General features: G+C 31.5%; 1 protein-coding gene across 2 annotated transcripts in view; it reads left to right on the plus strand.

Annotated features, from left to right (window-relative positions):
* Positions 1-21,387, plus strand: part of LOC140441347 (uncharacterized) — a 278,993-nt gene that overhangs the window by 208,109 nt on the left and 49,497 nt on the right. For both annotated transcript variants that reach the window (XM_072532010.1, XM_072532009.1), the window contains 2 exons: positions 18,467-18,631; positions 19,690-19,899. In XM_072532010.1, the coding sequence (XP_072388111.1) occupies positions 18,480-18,631; positions 19,690-19,899 (362 nt within the window). In that variant the 5' untranslated portion in view covers positions 18,467-18,479. The remainder of the gene's footprint in view (positions 1-18,466; positions 18,632-19,689; positions 19,900-21,387) is intronic.

Below are 21,387 nucleotides of genomic sequence, written 5' to 3' on the forward strand. Positions count from 1 at the left end.
ATTCTAGCAGCCCGGAACTTAATCCAATAGAGACACGTTGACACAAAATTAAACAACGCCTAAGAAATAACCCTCAGCGTACTTTGCCACAACTACGTGCTAAATTGCAAGAAATATGGGAATAGTTTCACCCCTGAATTCTGTGAAGACCTAATTGACGCAATGCCTAATAGAGTTCAGGCTGTTATATAAGCTAAGGGAGACGTTACGCCTTATTCATTTTTATTTTAGTTTGTTAAAAACATCTTGTTCCAATATTTAGTTGTCAGCATTTTATGGCTATCAAACAAGATAAAACAAATATATAATTAAACTGTAATCAACATAAAATATATAATTAAACTGAAAAAATAATTCCATACATCATAAAAAATGTTGTTAATTTCATATTATTATATGTTTATTTCATATTATTCATAATTATAATTAAAATTTATAAAAATAATAAATAAATAAATAAATACTGTACCACTTTTTTTAAATTTATTCGGTCAATTGCTTATGTATTTTAATCTAGAGACTCGCAAATTCAAGAACTCTTTTAAGATCTATAACTATTTTTCTCTAAAATGTATAAGGAACCTTTTGTAGGGAGCCATTGATTTTCTTCACTTTTTACGATTGTTAAAAAAAGCAAAATCAGCTCTACGTCTTCAAGGATTCGTCATCATCAGCTATAACTCATATACCTTTTATAACCTTAAGATTTTTAAGTGAAATCGATGATTTTTTCATAGATAGATTGGGTATAGGTTCGACTACCTTTATAGCTTTCATATGTTTAGCTCTTAGAACATGGCATATTTTATTGTCTGTCCATCTGGTGACATCCAGGTATCTTTATGAATTTTTTTGTGGCCAAAGTCAGTAGTAACTATTGCCGCCTATTATTTGCTTGTACACATTCCCCACCCATCTTTGCTTCGAAATCTCGTATATATGTTTTGTCATATAATGATATTTTATAGAACATCAATTACAATTGTTCGGAATGGTTAGCTTTCATTTTATTTGTGTTTTCTGTTGATTCATGTACATTTATAAACGTTATTTTTCTATACTTTTCCCTTATTTTTATCTTACATAACCTGCTTGTGAGTGCTTCAAAATTTATCACCAAATAATTGTTCATTGTTCCATTTATATGCAGAAAATTTGTTATGACTGCAATATCTGTTTCATGTTTCCAAGGTATTTATTAAACTTTTTAATGCTTCTGCTTCAAAAGTCCGTCTAACATTCCATTGTCCGATCATAATCCTATTTCGCGACTTATTTATTTCCAACTTTTCTTGATTTTTCTGTTTTTTTCATAATTGGTTTTTCTTCATATCAACTTGTCATTGTTTATGCAGATTTTCTGATATCCAACCTTCGTTTCACTACCTTTCAGTTTCCTCTCTCGCCTTGTCTATTTCATATTGAAAATGAAAATGGTTTTGGTCTTTTCGAATTGCTTGAACTTCGCCCATAAGTTCTAGAATTATTTCTTGCAATTCGTGATTATCACAACTAATTTGGGGATCTAAACAACTTCGTATTTCTCACAAAAGGATTATCATTCTGTTTCTCTCCTGTGTCCACATCAATCCACCTCTTTTTTTTCCATCTTCATCTGATCTTAATCATTAGTTAATGTGTCTACTGAAAAAGTAGGAGGAAGAAAAAAGGCTACTTAAAAACTTGCTTAGTTACGTAATAAATGTTAAATTGTGTGTTAATTTTGTCTACGAGTTTATGACTACAACATACAATTGGTACTTTATATCGTAGCTTGTGTTTTATTTAAATGCTGACTTGGTAATTTAACATCATTAAAAATAAACAATAAAGTACCGACCTAACGGAAAAAGGATAAAATTAATATCGTATAGTAGCTTACCACAACAAATAATTGGGTTGAGCAGGAGAGAAATCAAGCTAAGACCGAGAAATAAAGCGGACTGGAGAGGACTAATAATAATAATAATACTTTATTGGCTAAGAAAAGCAAAAATTCGTAAATATATGAATATATTAAGGATGAAAGTTTCAAAATGAAGGGACTATTACTGATTTTAATTCTGTATATAATGAAGCTTCTGGAAACATTTCTACAAAACTCTGAGGTCCCTTAAGCTATATTTGTACAGATCCCGACTGAATATTAAATCCATATGAGCGATGTATAATGTGAAACACTTAAAATTTTCACAACGCCAATACATATGTATTTGTTACTAGTTACTACTATTTGGAATGTGGCAGTTTATTTCTTTAATTCTACTGAACAGTACCGTCACCATGATGATAGGGCGGTTTGTGAGGGTCAGCTCGGGTGACCTAAGTATCTTCGCTTCCACGAACTTTGGCCCTTTTGGACCCACTAAAAACCCCGACTGGGATAAGAGTGGAACGTAAGGTTCAGACCTGATTGAAAAATAATCTAAAGGGATAGTGGGAACCTAAAGGTGACAAATATTTATAAAGTGGGTGCTTCAATGAAAAAACATAGAGATAATTAATTATTTATTTCTATTATTATTAACATAGGGTTAATAACCGATGTAATAAAGAATAATGAAATAAAACGTATATAAGTATTTTCAGTAATCGCTTTATTGTAAATCAAGTGAATCATAATTATTAACAAAAATCTGTTTTATTTTTATTGTAGTGCTTTATGATATACAATGTTTTTTTGATTACCTGGTGAATATACAAACAAATCTGATGGTTTTCCAACACGGGAACAGACAACATACAATTGACCATGTGAGAAACATGGGTTTTCTAGATTAATACCACAAACGCCTAATGATTGCCCCTGCGACTTATTTATGGTCATAGCAAAAGCAAGCCGCATTGGAAACTGTAGTCGTTTAAATTCAAATGGTACATCAGTCGGAATCATTGGTATGCGTGGTATAAAAACGTCTTCTTCTTTATACTTTCCTTTCAGTATATTTGCTTCTATCACGTTGTTCAATATTTTTTTTATCGCTAACCGTGTGCCGTTGCAAAGACGCGGTTGGTTGATATTTCTCAACATTATAACTGCCTATCCAACCTTTAATTGAAGATTGTGAGGTGACAATCCTGGTAAATCCAGCGAGTTTAAAAATTCAGGCGGATAGTTGACGACATCATCTTGGTTAGTAGCCGAATCAACTGATTTATATATCCTCATTCGCCTGTAATTTGTTCTTGAATTTTGAAATTTAATTCATTTACATCTATGTTTTTGCTGCCAATATAGCCCGTTCGCTAAACCAATCATGGTTTCTGTAATTTTGAGCAACATCTGGAAACACCTTTTGAATGATTACGTGCTATAATACATACCTTAAAAATTTTTCATGAAATTTTCCCGAACTACTAAAGCAATTGTTATATTGTTGGATATTTGAGAAAAAGTGTATGGAATCTGGTCCTATTCCTGAAACCAATGAGTGCAATGCCTCTGGTGGTGGATCCAATGGTATCAATTTCACTTTCCCATTTGCGCAACACAATCATCCATTGGCTTCATTTTTGTATTTCAATGCCTTACAATGAGAGCAAACCAAGTTCATAGATCCAATAGTAACACATTGGTAGTTACTGTAGTCAATTGACAAATCGTAATTGAAATTAGCGCGATTATTAGTTGAATCTCTCGCTCTCGATTCCCGCGTTCGTGATATACGAATTCTTTCACGTTCATTTCGGTCGTCACGTTCTTGTGCAGTATGATTAGATCGGTAAATAGTTTGGTTTGTAGTATTTCAGGTTCTTATACCTAAATTGCTTCGTCTTATAGGAGGCACAACGAATATACTTAATAATTATTATTAATCACAGGTATTAAAACACTTTGCACACAAAACACGATATAAAACAATCAATCAAAAATAAATCGAAGAAAACTGGAGAATTTGTTTCGTTTATCAAGTTGACAAAAGAAAACTGAGTAGATAAGGTAACAGAAAATCAAAGAAAAACAACACGTGTGTGTATACCAGTGTACACTGGTAAATTGACAGGTTGTTGTTGTCTGTGAAATCTCTACTTTGTCTGTGAAAGAGAATATAATCAAAGAGGATATAACACTACGTTTTAGTTTTTTTTAACTTTTTTTTAATTTGATATGACTTGGAGTCAAGTCCTTTAAGCCAAAACAATGTTGTATGTGTATAGAGTATATAAAATTAATAATAAATTAATTATTAAAGGTAATAAACGCTTTTTAACGCGGTTTGTTTGACAGATGCAACGACGTGAAAACTGATGCAATTTATGTCGCGTTCTGAAACTAAAACAAAAGAAAGAATATTGCGGGGCCAATCAAATCTACAGCTCTTACATTTTTTGATTTTTCAATTTGGTCGGGTTCACGATATTACCACTTTTGTGTGAACGCATTAGATCCTCCAACGCAAACACGCACTCACAATCGCGCACACACACGAACGCGCACACACATACATTTGATTGAATTTGAACTTTGTTCAGCGACAATAAAGCGAAAATTGACTCTTCAACGTTAGGAACACACATACATTGTTTAGACCACAGTGAGTGCTTGTAATTTAATATAAACTTTATTGAATAGCAATAAAGTTCAAATTTACTCTACATTTAGTTAGAAAATATTTGTATGGGAAAAAGAAAAGGGCTGTTTTAGGGTTTTCCCGGAAATTATTCGAATTTTTACTCGCCGTAAAAACCGTCCTTAGAGTTCAAGGAACATTTTAAAAAAAGAATTGTTAAAATTGGTCCATGCGTTGTTGAGTTATGCGCTTACCAACATATTTTGCTATTCATTTTTATATTATAGATTTCTTTAATCCCAGTTAAAAATAAAAAATAAACTTAATTTAATTAGCATACTTTATGTAAGGTATAGAATGACTGATACTGCAAGAAAAACGCAAAAAGTAGAGTTTTTTAACGAATCCAATGGATAGAACAGACAAAAATAAAAAGAACGGTTATTATTGAATAGATGACAACCCAAACATTCTAGTAGAACACTAATTATTGCGTAAATAAAATATTTTTAAAAAATATGTAATTAACGCAATGTTATAAAATTAGAAAGGATGAAATAAACATAAACTTATAGCGGAAAATACGGTACGCCTCAATTGACGTGGAACACTATAATATTTTGTGCAACATTTTCAAATTAACATCATCAATCATTCAAATGACCTCCAATGCTCCAATGTCTTATGAAATATTAATTAAAAGATTGGTATTTATATTGATATAAAAATAAAGTAAATATTACTAAACAATTAAATAATTTATTAATTAAAAGAGGTAAAAAAGAAATAAATTAGACTTACAATCAGTTTAATTTTACTACCTAAGACGACCAGTTTCGCTTTCTAAAATTTGCAAAGCATCATCAGGTCAGTGGTACAAAGTAAATTAAATGCTGAAATTATAAAAAGCCCATATTAGGCTGCTGTCTTATAAGGATAAAGATCAAAAAGTTATAAATCAAAAAAATGTTTTAGTAATTATGCCAATATTACTTGTCTGTGTTAATTAATATGCATAAATTGCATTAGCAGACAGAGTAACAACCCACAAATTGGTAAGAGAAAAAAACCTGTTGAATTGTAATAAATTAGAAATAAACAAAATACTACTTACATTCCGGCACAAGAGTTATTATATAGTGATTGGTGATTCATAGTTCAAAATATCCCTTATTACTGATAATGAGTGATCTTCGGTCAATGTTGTAACTGTCTAACAACTTAGGAGGAAGTTTCTTGAGGGGAGGGATGTTAACAGATGATATAGGAGTAAGGTATATGTTATTGTTTGTTGAAAGAAAATGCGATGTTTTATATTATTTAAATTATTAAAGTTATTTATATTTATTGAAGAGATATATTTAAATTTTTACTTTTAGTAAAAATTGTTTTTCTATCATTTCTTGTCGTTGACTAATCCGTCTTCTCATATAGTTTCCAACATGCTCTATACAGTGAGGTCCTCAAGTAACGGATACATTCATTTTATACAATAGTATGAATACAAATGGAAAATCCTAAAGCAGGTCAATTATTATATATGAAAATACACTTTCTCAATGATATTATTCAGCGTGATACAGCGTTTAAAAGGGTTTTCAATGCTCTAGTCAGCAAAGTAAATATTTTTCATTTTTTTTTACAGTGATAATCAAGGATAAAGTTATTTTATTTCATTCCATCAAAAAGCCATCGACTCGAATATCTTTCACAATTGACTGGTCTGGGGTCGTATTTTCGAATTCAATCGATTTTTTTTTTCGTATATAGAGTTTTTTTTTTTCTGAAAAATGGCTTTGGCAGAGCCAATTAGCCAGACTTGTATATATAGAGTTAACTCGAATGAAAAATTTCGTATACGAATCTGAATCTGTATTTTTGAACATCCTTCGAAATATTATACGTATACGAGAATAATTTGCACCGGCAACACTGCAAATTCGAACAACCAATACTTAAATAAAAAAAAGAAGAATATGGCAGTTTTACTTAACCTATTTTACGGTAATTTTTTCATCAAAAAAAACTCTTTGTTTCTTGTAAATTAGCTAAAAGAAGTAAAAAAATGACATGAAATATGGCGGTTCGGTGTCAGTCGAACAAAAAAAATAGCCATTAAAGTCTATCAACTCCATTGTGAGGAGCTTTGTTAAGCTATACAATTTTTGAAATTGTACATCCAAATAGTCCTCTGGAGGGTTAAGAAGGGTTGGTAAAATTGCCTCTTCGTTGTGCTAATATTTCCGACTCTGCAAGGGCATTACCTAACTATTTCTTTCTATTAACAAATTATTTAAACTAGCCATTGAAAACAAAGTTCAATGTAAAAATATTGTATACAACAACCCAACAACGATTAAAAACTATCAGCTAAAATCTTATCTGACGTACACAGGCCCACTGACAACTGAAACGACAACAATTACTTTACCCGTATACTAATATCGAAATTCGAATGGTTCAGACCCATTCGTGCCGCCGTATACGAAAAAATTCGTACACGCACTATTCGAAAATACAAAAAACTGAATTTCGAGCGAATTTCTTCTAACTTCGTATGCGAAATATGCTCGAATGAATTCGAAAATACGACCCCTGTTGGTTGTTTTCTTGTCAAAAAAGTAACATCGGATCTTTTTATGACATTTACATATCACAAAAAGATTAGATGAAGTAAAATAAAATATAATAAAATTAAATCGAATAAAATAAAATAAAATGGTGGTGGAAATTTCTTTCAAGCTCATGAAAACTGAAAACGAAACTTCAATACTGAGCCGGCTTGAAAAAGTGCAGTACGTAACGTAGAGCCTTCATTTTTACTTGGGGTAGCTCTTTCAAATAGGAATAACGTATAAAATCACTACCAGCCTCTAAAAATTTAGTGTATATTTTTTTTCTTTTTTTTGCATTTTTTCGATTTGTTTATTTTTTTTTTACTATTTTTATTAATCAGTAAAATTTTTTTTATATATTTTGAAAGAATACAATGTTTTAAACCCAATGAAAACTAGTTTTATTTATAAAAGATATTTTTGATTTCACCCATTTTCTTCTTTTCCTTTTTCCCAATATAAGATCGCCGTTTTTGTCCTCTTCAGCACTCTATTCGCCCAGTTACCTGCTTTTAGGTCTCTATCACAGATCACCTAATCTGTGGTCTCTATCAACCTAGCATTTCCTATGTATGTTTTCCAACTTGTAGCAGGTCTTGCTATCTGTGTTCTCTCCGGCGGCGGGTCCCTGTTCAATATCATATTCAGCCACCTGTGCTCTGGCATTATTTGTACGTATCTGGCGACATTTTTTTTGGTTTACTAACTTTAATGAAAAACTGAAACTTCATTGAGAAACTGTCCAAATTTCAGGTCTTAATGCTTATAAAAAATTGCGCTTTGAATTAAAAAAAATTATCCCTGATTCTATGGATCGTATAAACTTATTTTTTTAAGATGTATTTTTTATAACCTTTCAGATGGTGTATTATGTTTTTCTTTTGTAAATAGGTTTTTGTAAATTGTTTATAAGACGAAACATAGTAGTTCATTCTGTATCAATTATTTGTAAGTAAACAATTAAAAGTTAATAGACTGTTTTTAAAACATGAAGATTTAAGACCTTATCAGGATCAGAATCAGACCAAAACACCTAAATATTGACAAAGCGCCTGTACAGTCATTTGAAAATGACCTTTTTTTTTATCTAAAATGGGATAAACAAATAGAATTGTTTAAAACCTCTCCGAACAATTGGGATAATGAAATTGCAATATTTTCTATTTAAATGAAACTTTTAACATTTTGTGGATAGAATAATATTTAAAATATAGGTATGGTGATTCAAAATTTAATTATATCTGTAAAGTTAGCATATCCATTTTGTAAGGCCGAATTCAGACCAACACTATAATTTATTACTAATTTATCGCTAATTCATTACGGAAAAACAAATTTATTGCTGCAACCATTTCCGAGAAACAATGATTATGCTAACTTTACAGTAAAGCTAGCATAGCTATAGATACATCTTGTCAAGGAAAGGCTCTACAGGGCTCATCTTGGCGGCATATTTTATTGCTAATTAATTGTTGTTGATTGGTATATTAACTTATATCCAAAAGGTACCCCACCACCCCCTAGCCCAAAACACACTCCCGAAAAAGATATCGATAACCGCAAGGAATTGAAATTATTGCCGAAGTTTTATGCCAAGAAACAATTTACTGCTGCAACCGTTTCCAAGAATCAATGATTATGCTAACTTTACAGTAACACTAGCATAGCTTAGCTACAACTCGGCAAGGAAAATGGGTACAGGGTCCAACTTGGCGTCATATTTTATTGCCCATTAATTGCTGTTGATCGATATAATAACCAATCCCCAAAAATTACCCCATTACCACCCTAGCGCAAAACTAATTCCCGGAAAAATCGAGATATCGGCCCAAAATTTCGTCTTATTCTATCGACTCATGCTAAAGTTATTGCAAAAAGTTAAACAATGCACTTTTTATGCAATAGATTCCAATATGATGTTTTATAAACATTAAAAACTATACAGCTCTTCCTTGACTCGCCACTGATGTTCCTACAAAATTTCGTCAAATTCTATAAGCATGTTTTTGAGTTATTGTGTCAAAATGAAAAGACTCGAAATCAGGCTGGATCGGACAAGTATGCCTTAGGCTACGCTCATCAGAATAAGTAAATCATTACTTTGTATCATTTTCAACTTGTATGTTAAGAATTAATATCCAATATAGATTTTTGAAATATTTTTAGTCAGTAAATAATTGAAAACTTATAAAAAGATCTAGAAAATGAAGTATTTTATTTTAACAGATACATTTTAGTGCCAGCTACAAATTAGCCAGGTACGTATACTCGGCGTTAGTGCGTCGGAGACACAACATTGAGTGGTGGTATAGGTACGCGTCGAGCGTGTAATGTTAACAAATAAAAATAAGGCTTTTGCACTAAAATAATTTTCAAAAACACGTCAGATAACTTGTCATAAACTGATATATGATCTTGTACATGGATATTTAAACTTTACTTTAAGTATACTTTTTAACTTTAAAAATGATTTTTTTACTGAGTTTCAGACCTTTGAAAATGGCCGATTTCGCGTTTTTCAAAATTTCAAACGATTATTTAAACTCGACAACGATTAAACTCGAAAATATGCCGTAAAGATGGACCCTGTGTCCCTTTTCCTTACCGAGATGTAGCTATGCTATGCTAGCTTTACTGTAATGTTTACTGTAGCCATAATCATTGTTTCTCGTAAACGGTTGCTGCAATAAATTGTTTCTTGGCATAAAACTTCGGCAATAAATTAGCAATCAATTCATTGCGCGTCGTTTTTGACCGATATCTTGGTTTTCCGGGAGTGTGTTTTGAGCTAGGGGATCTCTTTTGGGATTGGTTAATATACCAATTAACAGCAATTAATTAGCAATAAAATATGCCGCTAAGATGGGCCCTGTACTGCTTTTCCTTGCCGAGATGTATCTATTATAGCGTTACTGTAAAGTTAGCATAATCATTTTTTCTCGGAAACGGTTGCAACAATAAATTGTTTCTCGGTGTAAAACTTCGGCAATAAATTAATTAGCAATCAAATCCTTGCGGTTCACGTTTTGGCCGAAAAAGTTCGCAATACATTTTTTTTGCGTAATAAATTAGCAATAAATTATGTATTCTATGTATGTATTCTAAGTATCTATTCTTATGTATATCTGAATTCGGCCTTATACAATGGATACGCTAACTTTACAGACATGCTTTAATTGTTTGTATTATAATTTTGATTACTATTCCATAATGTACCATATAAATTCAAATTGACAACTCAATTCACGTAAATTATACACAGATTAACAGATTTAAATTTGTAAGACTGAGAACTGTCAACTAAAATTTTCACGGCAAACTATATACAATAGTCAATAACTGTTAAATTTAGCTATAGGAAGTAGTTAACAAAACTTAAAGAACAACTAAAGTTTTTGAAGAGAAGCTTCTATATTAATGTCATTACTTTTTCTCTATAGTAAAATGCTGAGGCGAGCATAACAGAAGTAGCGAAACAAAATAGAGGTTCGTGGTTCGCAGTTACAGTAAACAGTTGGAAGAGTCCATTTACGTGACGAGCGGTGTCCGATATACAACATGAAAACTTTTTTAATTTTATTAAAATCTATAAAAATAATAAATAATAAATATTATTTAAATTTTAAAAATACAGAAAACATAGTATGAAGTCTTCTCGCTAGATTACAGTAAAGCCTACAGTACCACTTTTTTTTTTCAAAATCCGTAATAATTTACAGGCGTTTTATATATCTTTTGTTTGTTAATAATTGTAGATAATAATTACAAGCAGTTCAAGTGCTCAGAACATTTGACCACTATAACTCCAGAAAGTTTTAAGGTTGTAATACGGATACATTACCAATTAGCATAAATGCACTCCTAGATAGTGGAAATTCATCACCGCCATAAAAGCAGAATTTTAAAACACACTTGGAGAGATTTGCAACCTGATCGTTGGCCTACCTACACACCGTGGCAGGTAAAGACCATAAAATAAACTTTGGCCATTTCTCAAAGCTAAGAAACTACACTTGAGCATTTTAATGCATTTTGTCATAATAAATAAATTGTTACTACTACTACTACTACTACTACTACTACTACTACTACTACTACTACTACTACTACTACATTTCGGTATATAACGTTCTTTGTCGTTTTCCGACTTCCAATCGCTACTTCATCCTGTTGTTTTATAGGTACTCTCTTTTGTTTCTTTTTCTCCTTCTCTGCAATTCTTCTCGGTCTACCTTGTTTTCAGTTGCCTTCTGGTAGCCTTTTTAGTAGTTTCTGTTTCTTTCGTCTCCTTCACACTGAAGTTTTTAGCTTTACCTGTTTTTCAGATATTTTGAATTTAAGAAGTGTCCAAAATCGCCTATTTATTTCCAAAAAATCAAATAATGCCAAAACGGTAACACTTATATGTATGTTCAATAAAGTACTCCTAGAATTCAACTAGAAATTAAAAATTTCAATGCAAAACAAATAAAGAAGTTGGGGACTATTCCCGTTATAACCGAAAATGGCACTTGCTTAAAAATATCTTATTAAAAAGTTCACTATTACAAATCTGCAGCTGAATTATCAGATGTCAAATCCGTTTATATTGGCAAATATATCCAATAGGCCACTCATCGTGAGACACCCGATATAAATGTATCAGTTAAATTTTAAAGCAATTTGCTTAAAATAATATTTGAATTTCATAGATTACCAAGTAAACAAGAAGTGTTACAAGCTAACAGGCAATCTTCTGCATTAGGAACCAGCTCCTTAAGGCAAAAGTGCTGGTGATGAGTTCACCTATCTAATGTGATCAGTTTACGGGTCTCCAAAGGATGTCGGTGATCAGTTTGCTATATCTCGGAGGGTCTAATAATTTTATAGGGGGCTATAAAGTGATGAGTTCGTACACGTCCGTTAATATATTTCATTTACAATAATCTAAGTAATTAAACTGATATTTAAAATATAATTGAAAATCAGTAATATTATAACAGACTTCTTGAACAAAAAAATAATTACAGAATAAATGAATGAAAGCAGTTAATTTTTTGCCGTATGCCATGTGTTCAGTTCTTTAATTTTAGAAACAGTTACGGTATTATCTGTAGCTTCGTATAGCCACTATTATGCGCACACCATGAAAGAATGCACTTTTACTTTACAGTAAAACATATGTTTTGTGTCCAGACACAACAGATGTATTTATAAAATATCTAAAATTTAGTATTTAAGTCTGACATCACAGAGGGAGGTATAGTACGGGAACTTACGAAAAATTATGATTTTTATGGGATTTCCAGTTGAAAAAGGTATCCAACCCTATCCTATCCAATACTCTTATAAATAAAATCTTATTATAAAAGAAAAATATGCATTAATATAAAAATTATATGCTTTTTTGAATTTAATTCTAATTAAAGTTATAATATAATGTATATCACCTGAATATCACCATCAAGGCAATCAAAGTGGCGATTTTTTTAGAGATGTGATTTGTTTATTCGTGTGAATCACTTTGATTTTTTTTAAGAGATTTTCATTGGGTTGACAAGACAAAGTTGACTTCGCTTCACTATTTTTTTTAATTCTTTATTTCTACACATTTATCTCCTGTGTCCAACTTTCGTTATTTTAAGGTCTTTAATACTCTGCTTATCGCATCTCCCTTTAGGTTTTTTCTCAGTCTTGCTGTTTCCCATTCTTACTTAATCAGGTAGTCGCATTGTTTTCATTATACGCGTCCTATCCAGTTCAGTATCACTGATTTGATAAATATAACTATAACTACTCATTTCGTTGTGTCTCTTATCTTATAAAAGTTTTGAAACTGTTTTCCTGTGGCATTTTCAAGTTAAATATTATGTTTATATGGATTTAGTAATGAAAATTACATTTTATAGTTACTGTTGTTGGTCGTTTCGAGTTCCACTCGGGAAATCGTTTTCAAAAGCCTCGATCTTGTAGGCAGATAACCATGCTTTTAGTTAAAAATTCTGAGGGTGGTGTTTTTACCCTCAGTATGATCAAATTTGATTATTTTGTGTGTTTATGTATTTATATGTTATGTGTTTATGTATTATCTGTTTCGGTATTGTGTGTTGTATATGTATTATGAATAATAATTGTAGATGATGTCTCTCTGCCTTTCTATTAATTCACTAATATTCGTATATTCTTGTTGCCGACTTCTTCTTTTCATCTTGGTAACCAGAGCATGTTACATTCTGCTGATGGATTTCCTACATATTTTTTTAATTAAGTAAAATGAGAGCTGCTTATTTGATTTCTTTCTTTTTCATGTCTATTTTTTCATGACTATTTTCTTCTATTGCATCTTGCCATTGTACACTGTGCTGATGGTTCCAGGCATGTTTTTATATCTGCGATTTGTCGAAGTCTCTGATTTTGATGTATGTTTTTTTATGTATGTTTCATGCTCGTTTATCCTGACACCTAGTAGCCTTACGGTTTCTCCAACATAGAAATTGTTACATTCACAGGGTATTTTATGGATGCAGTTCTTTCATCGCTGTTGTGTGTTGTTAGGTTTAGTTTTGGACAAAATAGATCTCAGTGTATTGGTTGTTTTGAATGTTAATTTGATATACTTATTTTCTATCATTTTTAATTTTTCTGATGTTCTAATGTTCATTAGAAATTTATTTAATGCTTTTGGTCCGTGAGGTCAAATAGAGAACATATGGTCTACATATCTCCACTATTGTGGGTCGTTGATCTTGTTCATGCACAATGTTTTGTTCGAAATCCTCCATGAAAATATGTGCTATTAATGGAGGGATAAGGATGGGCCCATCTTTCTTGTATAAACTTATTCTTATCTTATGTACAGGCTAGGCCCTTATTATACACATACAAAACTAATAGTATTATAAAATGTTTGATAATGAAAATTTTTTATATATTATATCTTTTGCCTTCCTGCTTAAGTCCTCTCTTTTAGTAGTCTTTGGTATTTCTAACATCAGTTAAGAATAGATGGACAAATATAACTTCTTGGTGTCAAATTATTGATAAAAATTACAGGACAATAATTATAAATTTAATACTTGGGCTACTTAAATCAAGGCAAAAAAGCATTAAGATAATGAACCAGTACTAAGCTCTCTGTGAATTTTTATATTCAATGTAAAATATACCACATGATGGCCAGTCGCAATATGACTACAGAGTAAAAGTCCATTTTTTGATGACAATAAGTAATACTGATTTATAAACAATATATTTATTACATATGATAATATGTAATAAATACCTAATAAATACCGGGATCTATGATGCCGGCGGTAACTAAAATTAAAACCGTGTTCTCTATGTTAATGTTTAAAACTTCAGTATATATTAAGCCCACAATTATAATTAATGGGGTAGTCATACCATCATCAGAGAAATTTTGTAGAACACTGCGACTTTCCTACTTTAGAAGTAAGTTTTGTGCACTAAATATTTTGTTACTCTTATTTGAATGTTGAATAATTGACACAATGAAATTATGTTTTCACTTTTGTATCCACATCAAAATCCAAAGGTAGAAAGGACCCCGACATTTTTCTTATGAAAAGTGCTGGTGCTGATTAAATGTTATCATTGTGCCTCAGAAATAAATTGTTTCTGAGTTAATTGAAATTTTTCTTACAAACAAATGATTTATTTATTGCCCCGAAACCGGTTAAGATCTACAAATGAAATTTGATTGATTTTAAGAGTTGGTTATTGCGAATGTTTTGTCATACAATTAGGAATTTTATATCTTGAGGAGTTACATCTTGTGTCACTACTATTTTAATGGGAATAAGCCACAATTGAAGTTTAAAATAAGTTCAATAACGTTTCAATTTCCACTTCGTAATTCGTTCTCTAAATGCAAACATTAATAATGATTTGAGAACGATTTCTGAAGTTGAAATTGAAACGTCAATAAACTTATTTTAAACTTCAGTTGTGGCTTATTCCCATTAAAATAGTAGTGACACAAGATGTAACTCTTAGCCGCATTGGTTGTCGTAGTCGTGCAGATATTCATGGAATATTTATTTACTTATATAAAAGTGGTTTCATTTGGCTGAATTGGTTGAAGCTTTGCAGAGAGTTAGCTTCGTTCAGGTTGATTAAAAGTTCTCGGTGTCACAAGACTCAGAAATCAATTGTTTTTGAGTTATAGAGCTTTAAAGTGTCGGTTATTAGTCCATTTTTGAAAATAATCAATTTTGAAAAGTAGGTACCGGGATGTTCCATCCGGATATCCACGTGGATATCCTACCCAGGACATCTCACTTTGTTTTTGATATGGAAACATTAAGAAATGTCATTTCGATTCGTTTATATTCTTGTTTTTTGAGATTCAGATGCCGTATATTGAATGTGTGGGACGGTACGTTTCGAAATTCACGATTTTGAAAATTGGACTAAAAACTGACACTTTGAAGCCCTATAACTCAGAAACAATTGATTTCTGAGTCTTAGGGTACTGAGAACTTTTGATAAGCATGACCAAATCTACAACTCTGCAAAGTTTCAGCCAATTTAACTGAAATGTTTGCAAGCATACGAGAACCAATGAGGCTAAGAGTTGCAACTTGTGTAACGTTTCAGGAAGATAATTTCGAACACTTTTTGTAGCTGTATCACTATTTAAAATTATATCAGTGATACTTTCTGTTATTGTTTTGGTTTAATGTTATTGTATCAGATAGTTCTGGAGAATGTATTAAGCCATGAAAAAGACGCGTTAAGATGTTTTGTTGTATAAAAACGGAGCGTCATATAAAAAAAGTGAAAAGATTTTTGTCACAAATTAAAAGAAGAATTCAAAAATGTCCATTACCCGTATGCACGCCAATGATGAATACAAAATTTCTAATTGTATGTCAAAAAATGTCCAATAACTTTTTGAAACCCCATTAAATTTACCCATTAAACGCCCATGTCTAACCTTGTCAGTTGTCACTTATCACAGAAGTGAGAAAAGAAGAAAAGTTTAATAGTAATATTTTAAAGCATTAGAAGCATGATAATGGACAAATACTTAAATCGTGTTCGCTCCAAACTAACTAAATGTAGGCAACTTTTACCTAAATAAAAAATTTTAGATTTTGATATCCTTGTTTTATAATTTTGTAATGATTGTTTGCAAAGTTAATGTATGTCAGCCCGTGTTTATTTTTGGGAAAGTCATCTTCTGAAGCTGATGCTGATGAAAATGAATCAGACAATGAAACAGTTCAATATAACTGTGATCGTGGAAAGAACAGTTTGTCTCATTGAGACTACTCTGACTGTTTCCCCTGCAACAGATAAACTTGGCAAAGACAAGAAATGACAAGTTTCAAAAGTGTGGAATTTTTTCAAGAAATTAAGTTACAAAAAGTTTGCGAAAGGTCTTACTTGAAGTAAAGAGTATAGAACAAGTGGCAATATGTAAAATTTGAGGAATCATTTCACCCTAGCATAGGTAAAGTCGTAGACACAGCAGACAGTACTTCTGCATTCTCAAGTGCTCGATCCTCGACTAGATCCATAGATTCCTTTTCAAAAGGGAAATTAAACTAACTGAGAACTCACAAAGAAAAAATCAACTTGATAAAGCATTGACAATGATGATTGCCGTCGATTTTCAACAATTCAATATAGTCAATGATACCCGCTTTAAAATTTTTATTAATCTGTTATATCCTAAACATGATGTGCCCATTAAATTTACAATCAGAGAAAGCTTGACAAAAATGTATGATGAAAGTTGTGAAAATCTCAAACATATATTAAAAGATGTAAATTATGTGGCTATCACTTTAGACTCATGGACTTCAAGGGCAACAGAATCATACTTGACAGTAACATGTCAATTTGTGACCAAGAATTTTAAATTACACTCTGCTGTTTCGTTTACGTCACCTTTAAAAATGGGTATTAACCACACAGCAGAGAATATTTCATTAGCTCCAACTGATAATTTTTTGGAATGTAATATAGAAAACAAAATATCATGTATTGTTACAGACAATGCAGCTAATATGAAGAAAGCTTGTGAACTTTAAAGAAAAAGCATCTTTCGGGTTTTGGCCATTCTATTCATTTAGTCGTTTAAGCCGTTGTTAAAATAAATCCTCTTAAATATGTCTCTAGTCAGATGCAAAGAAATTGTGTAATACATAAAAAGTAGTAATGTTGCTACTGAACTATTTAAAATAGTTTAAAGTTTGAACCTCTGTAACTCAGAAAAAATTGATGTCTGTGTTTTGGCGCAATAATAACTTGATCAGCATGCAGATTCAAAGTATGTGATCTTTCATGCTCTTGATTTTCAGATTTAGTTGTTGTCATTTTTATTACTACTGCCATCAATCATTTTTTGGCCAAATAAACATGAACATTTGTGTACATGTACGCCTTCTATATTAATTTAGTTACACCTTCTTTATTAATTTACCCCATGCCTTCTATAGTTTTGTTCAGTTTTTTCTTGTATGTATATGCTTAAATACGTACATTTCACAGTTTTGTTGGGTTTATGATTCGATCCATGTATAACTAAAGTCATTTTATCATCTAAGGTGCTGCTTCAGCACAAACACCAATGGAACTATATAAAATATTTAAATCAGATCACGTGATGTCACATTAGGTTTGACGTTGAAGGACCGTTTGTGAATAATTAAGTTAAAATACTGACAACTAAATCTACTATATATGATACAAACTTATTAAGCTTAAGCTTGTTTTAGACTATTTTATTTTCTTTTAATTTGTTTTTTAAATAAATCAGAAAAATGTATACATACGGTAGGTTATTTAATTTTTATTTTGAATTCCTTGTGTGGGAGTGATAACCGTCCAAAAGAAGGAAGGCTTATTCCAAGGCGTGCTCTAATTATGATTTTTTTTCGTTAGTTCTATACTTATGTACAATACAAGTGCATTATATTTTGTTGGTTTATTTTAACTAAATAATAATAATAATATTAAAACCTAATAACCACCTTTATAGAAAGTACTAGAGGTGAAACACCTGCCATGAATTAGTATCTAAATAAATTGAAGATTTAGAAAACAATTTTTGTTTTATTTATAAAGCGTTTTGATCCAATATCGGTCTAATCTACCAATTATTTTAAATAAATAAGGTTACATTTAGATAAGTTGTCAGTGTGTGTATTCTATTCGTTGGTAAACAAATTATATATTTAGTTTCAATGTCTAATTTGTTTACAAACGATGTTATTCAATCGAAACGTTAGCAACGTTACCAATACCATGAACATGGTGTATAGAATACTAATCAAATTGCAAAATATTCTTGGACTAAATTCAGATCTAAAATTCGTTTTTTTTTTACAGATACTCAAGGTTAATGATGATTTGCTCAATGTGCACCCGCAATGGAAAGGGACGCTTCTTTACGAAAATTATTACATTCGGAGTTCTATGGGCACTAGTTATCTACAGTCTTTACCAGTTTAGATCTATTACAATTGATGTACCAGTACCACATTTAAATAGCAGGTAAGCACATAATTTAAATCATATTTTTAACTAATGACTAAGCTGAGAAATAACAAAATATTACAATTATTTTTCTATTATACTTACAATGATCAAAAAGTCTTCCATCACAGAAACATCATTGCTGTGCATAACTTTTAGTGTAAGAACGTCACATGAAGGTATGCCAGCTTGAAGTATGTTTGGGCGCAATTTAAACGCCTTGGCCTTTTGTTAGTGTTCCGCGTAAAGTACTAACGGGACACGGAAAGCAATATATTTTCTGGTACATTAGGGATTCCGGCCTGTGCAGAAAAATTATTCTGCAAAGTTATTCTTTTTCTTCAGACGTTCGTCAGTATTCCATTAGAACGATGTACAATCAGTATGGCAAAATAATAAGTACACCAACATAATTTTAAATGTGTTAAGACAATCGAGGAAAAGCGCCGAAGATTGTTGACTTTCGTAATAATTGTCCAACTTTAAGATTTTTTTGCCCTGAGAGGTGTCAAATAACATATTTTTTACTAATAGTTAAAAGTAATAAATTGTGGAGACAATTTTTGATATACGAATACGGGTTGATACGTTAAAAAAAATCTTTTCTCATCTCTTTCAGAAAGCTTCGAAAATTGTCATACATATGCAGGCAACTATTTCTGATCATCAAATAGGTGATGAGATCTTCAAGATTGATTACCAAGTATTTTGCGGCATTTCTAGTAACCACATAAGATGAATCTCATATTTGCAATAAAAGCGAAATGACGATTCATCCAATATACATCCTTAAAGATTCTGACGATTAATTTTCCGCACTTTCTCCCACTCTAGCAGCTCCACTTAGCTATCAAGTTTCATAGCTAAAAAGCTGATTCTCTAAGAAACTACGACATATACATTTACTCAAAATCAGGCGCCTATGCCATATTGCAACTAGATCATTTATTGACAACTTTTCTTAAAAATTTATGACTTGGACAGTTTTGTTACATAGCGCTTGTACCTAGTGACTTTATTTTATTTATTTATTTTTTCAGCTAAATAGACATAATTTATAAAAATCTCTATTTCAGGCTGCTATTGCAAAAGAGGCTGGATCCTCTTACGAGACACGCTGAAAGTACAACAGAGAGTAATGATCTAGAACCATTTATAGACAAGAGTCCAAACTTATCGGAAGATATGCTCATCGATGACATACAAAAAAGAATGCCAAACCTACCCATTATATATTGGAATAAAAACAAAAACAAACCTATGGGCTCAAACAACACATGTGCCAGGTAAATACAGTGTTTCATATTCCTTCTTTTTTTATTTTTTTAAATAGTTTTTCTAGAATCGATGTTTATTGTCTGTTTTATGTGTATAACACTATTAAATAGAAATCTTGACAGGGAAGACAGCAAAATAATTTAATATAAATAATTTAATTACAATTTTATTTACTATATTAACTTTGGTGGGCTTTTAATTTTCTATTCACTAATTAAGTCTTCAGAAACCAAATAGTTTTTAAAAGCATGAGGCTTATATGTAATAAAAAATAACCATCGAGTATAGTTGGTATTTTCTGTTTAATTTCAGTTAATATCTTTAACCTGATAGTGATATATTTTTTGATATATTATGATATGATGATTATGATATATTGTTTTATATATAACCCGAAGTGATATATTTTTAATAATTATTCTTCAGTGATGTCACCGCATTCTCCTTATGTTTGTGAACAAGAGATAAATAATCTCAATACATAACCTACCAACCAATATGAAGAAAATAGAATATTTGCAATATTATTTTGTTCCTATATGTGCGTATGAGAACCTGCTAGCGATAAAGTTTTTATATTTTAAAGATTTTAGTATCAAACTCACAAAATGAGTTGCACATGTGAGTCCATTTCAACAAGGTTTTAGAAATAAATGTTAATATTACTCACAATCTATTTTATTTGAACCTATAGAACGACCGGTTTTAAACACTAAAATTTTACTGTTCATCTTATTTTATTTTAGCATAAAAACCTTTTCTGAAAAGGCCTTTGTAAATGAAGCCTTTAAATGGAGGAACTTAATATTTTTATCTAGCTACTGCACAAGGCTCCATTACTCTCAGCACATTTTATTACTGGAAATTATAGTTGCTAATTGAGTTACTTATTATTTGCAACGTTTCATCATCCAGCCTCAAAAGTCCACTGCTGAACATAGGCATTTCCTCGTAAACCTGTCTATCTTGCGCCGCTCTGGTCCTGTTTTTCGTTACCCTTCTTAAACCGTCAGCCCATCGTGTAGGTGGTTGACCAAAGCATCTCTTGTCTTCCCTTGGTCTCAATTCCAATAACTTTTTTGTCCATCGCCCATATGTCATTCTAGCTAGGTATCCTGCGTATCTCCATTTTAGTCTGGCTATCCTTTCGATGACGTCAGTCACCTTCGTTCTTCACCTGATCTCTTTGTTTTTTATTGTCTCGCAGAGGTATTGCTAACATGGATCGTTCCATTATTCTCTGTGTGACTCTCTCGGTTTGATAGCCGAGGCTTTTGTTAAGGTAAGTTTTTGGTGCGCATGACAACTTGCGGGTTGAGTCGCGTCGATTGTCACTGCGCCGAGCTTTCGACATCCTCTCTGATGTCTTCTTTGGGGCTTTCGAGGTCTCAGTGTCCCGAGCCCCCAGACACTACTACACTGATCACTAACCAATGCATTACTGCTACTTGGAACAGCGGACGGTTCATTTATACCTTCGATGGTGACGTGGTTTG

Source organism: Diabrotica undecimpunctata, chromosome 5, assembly GCF_040954645.1.
Source record: "Diabrotica undecimpunctata isolate CICGRU chromosome 5, icDiaUnde3, whole genome shotgun sequence".
Classification (NCBI taxonomy): domain Eukaryota; kingdom Metazoa; phylum Arthropoda; class Insecta; order Coleoptera; family Chrysomelidae; genus Diabrotica; species Diabrotica undecimpunctata.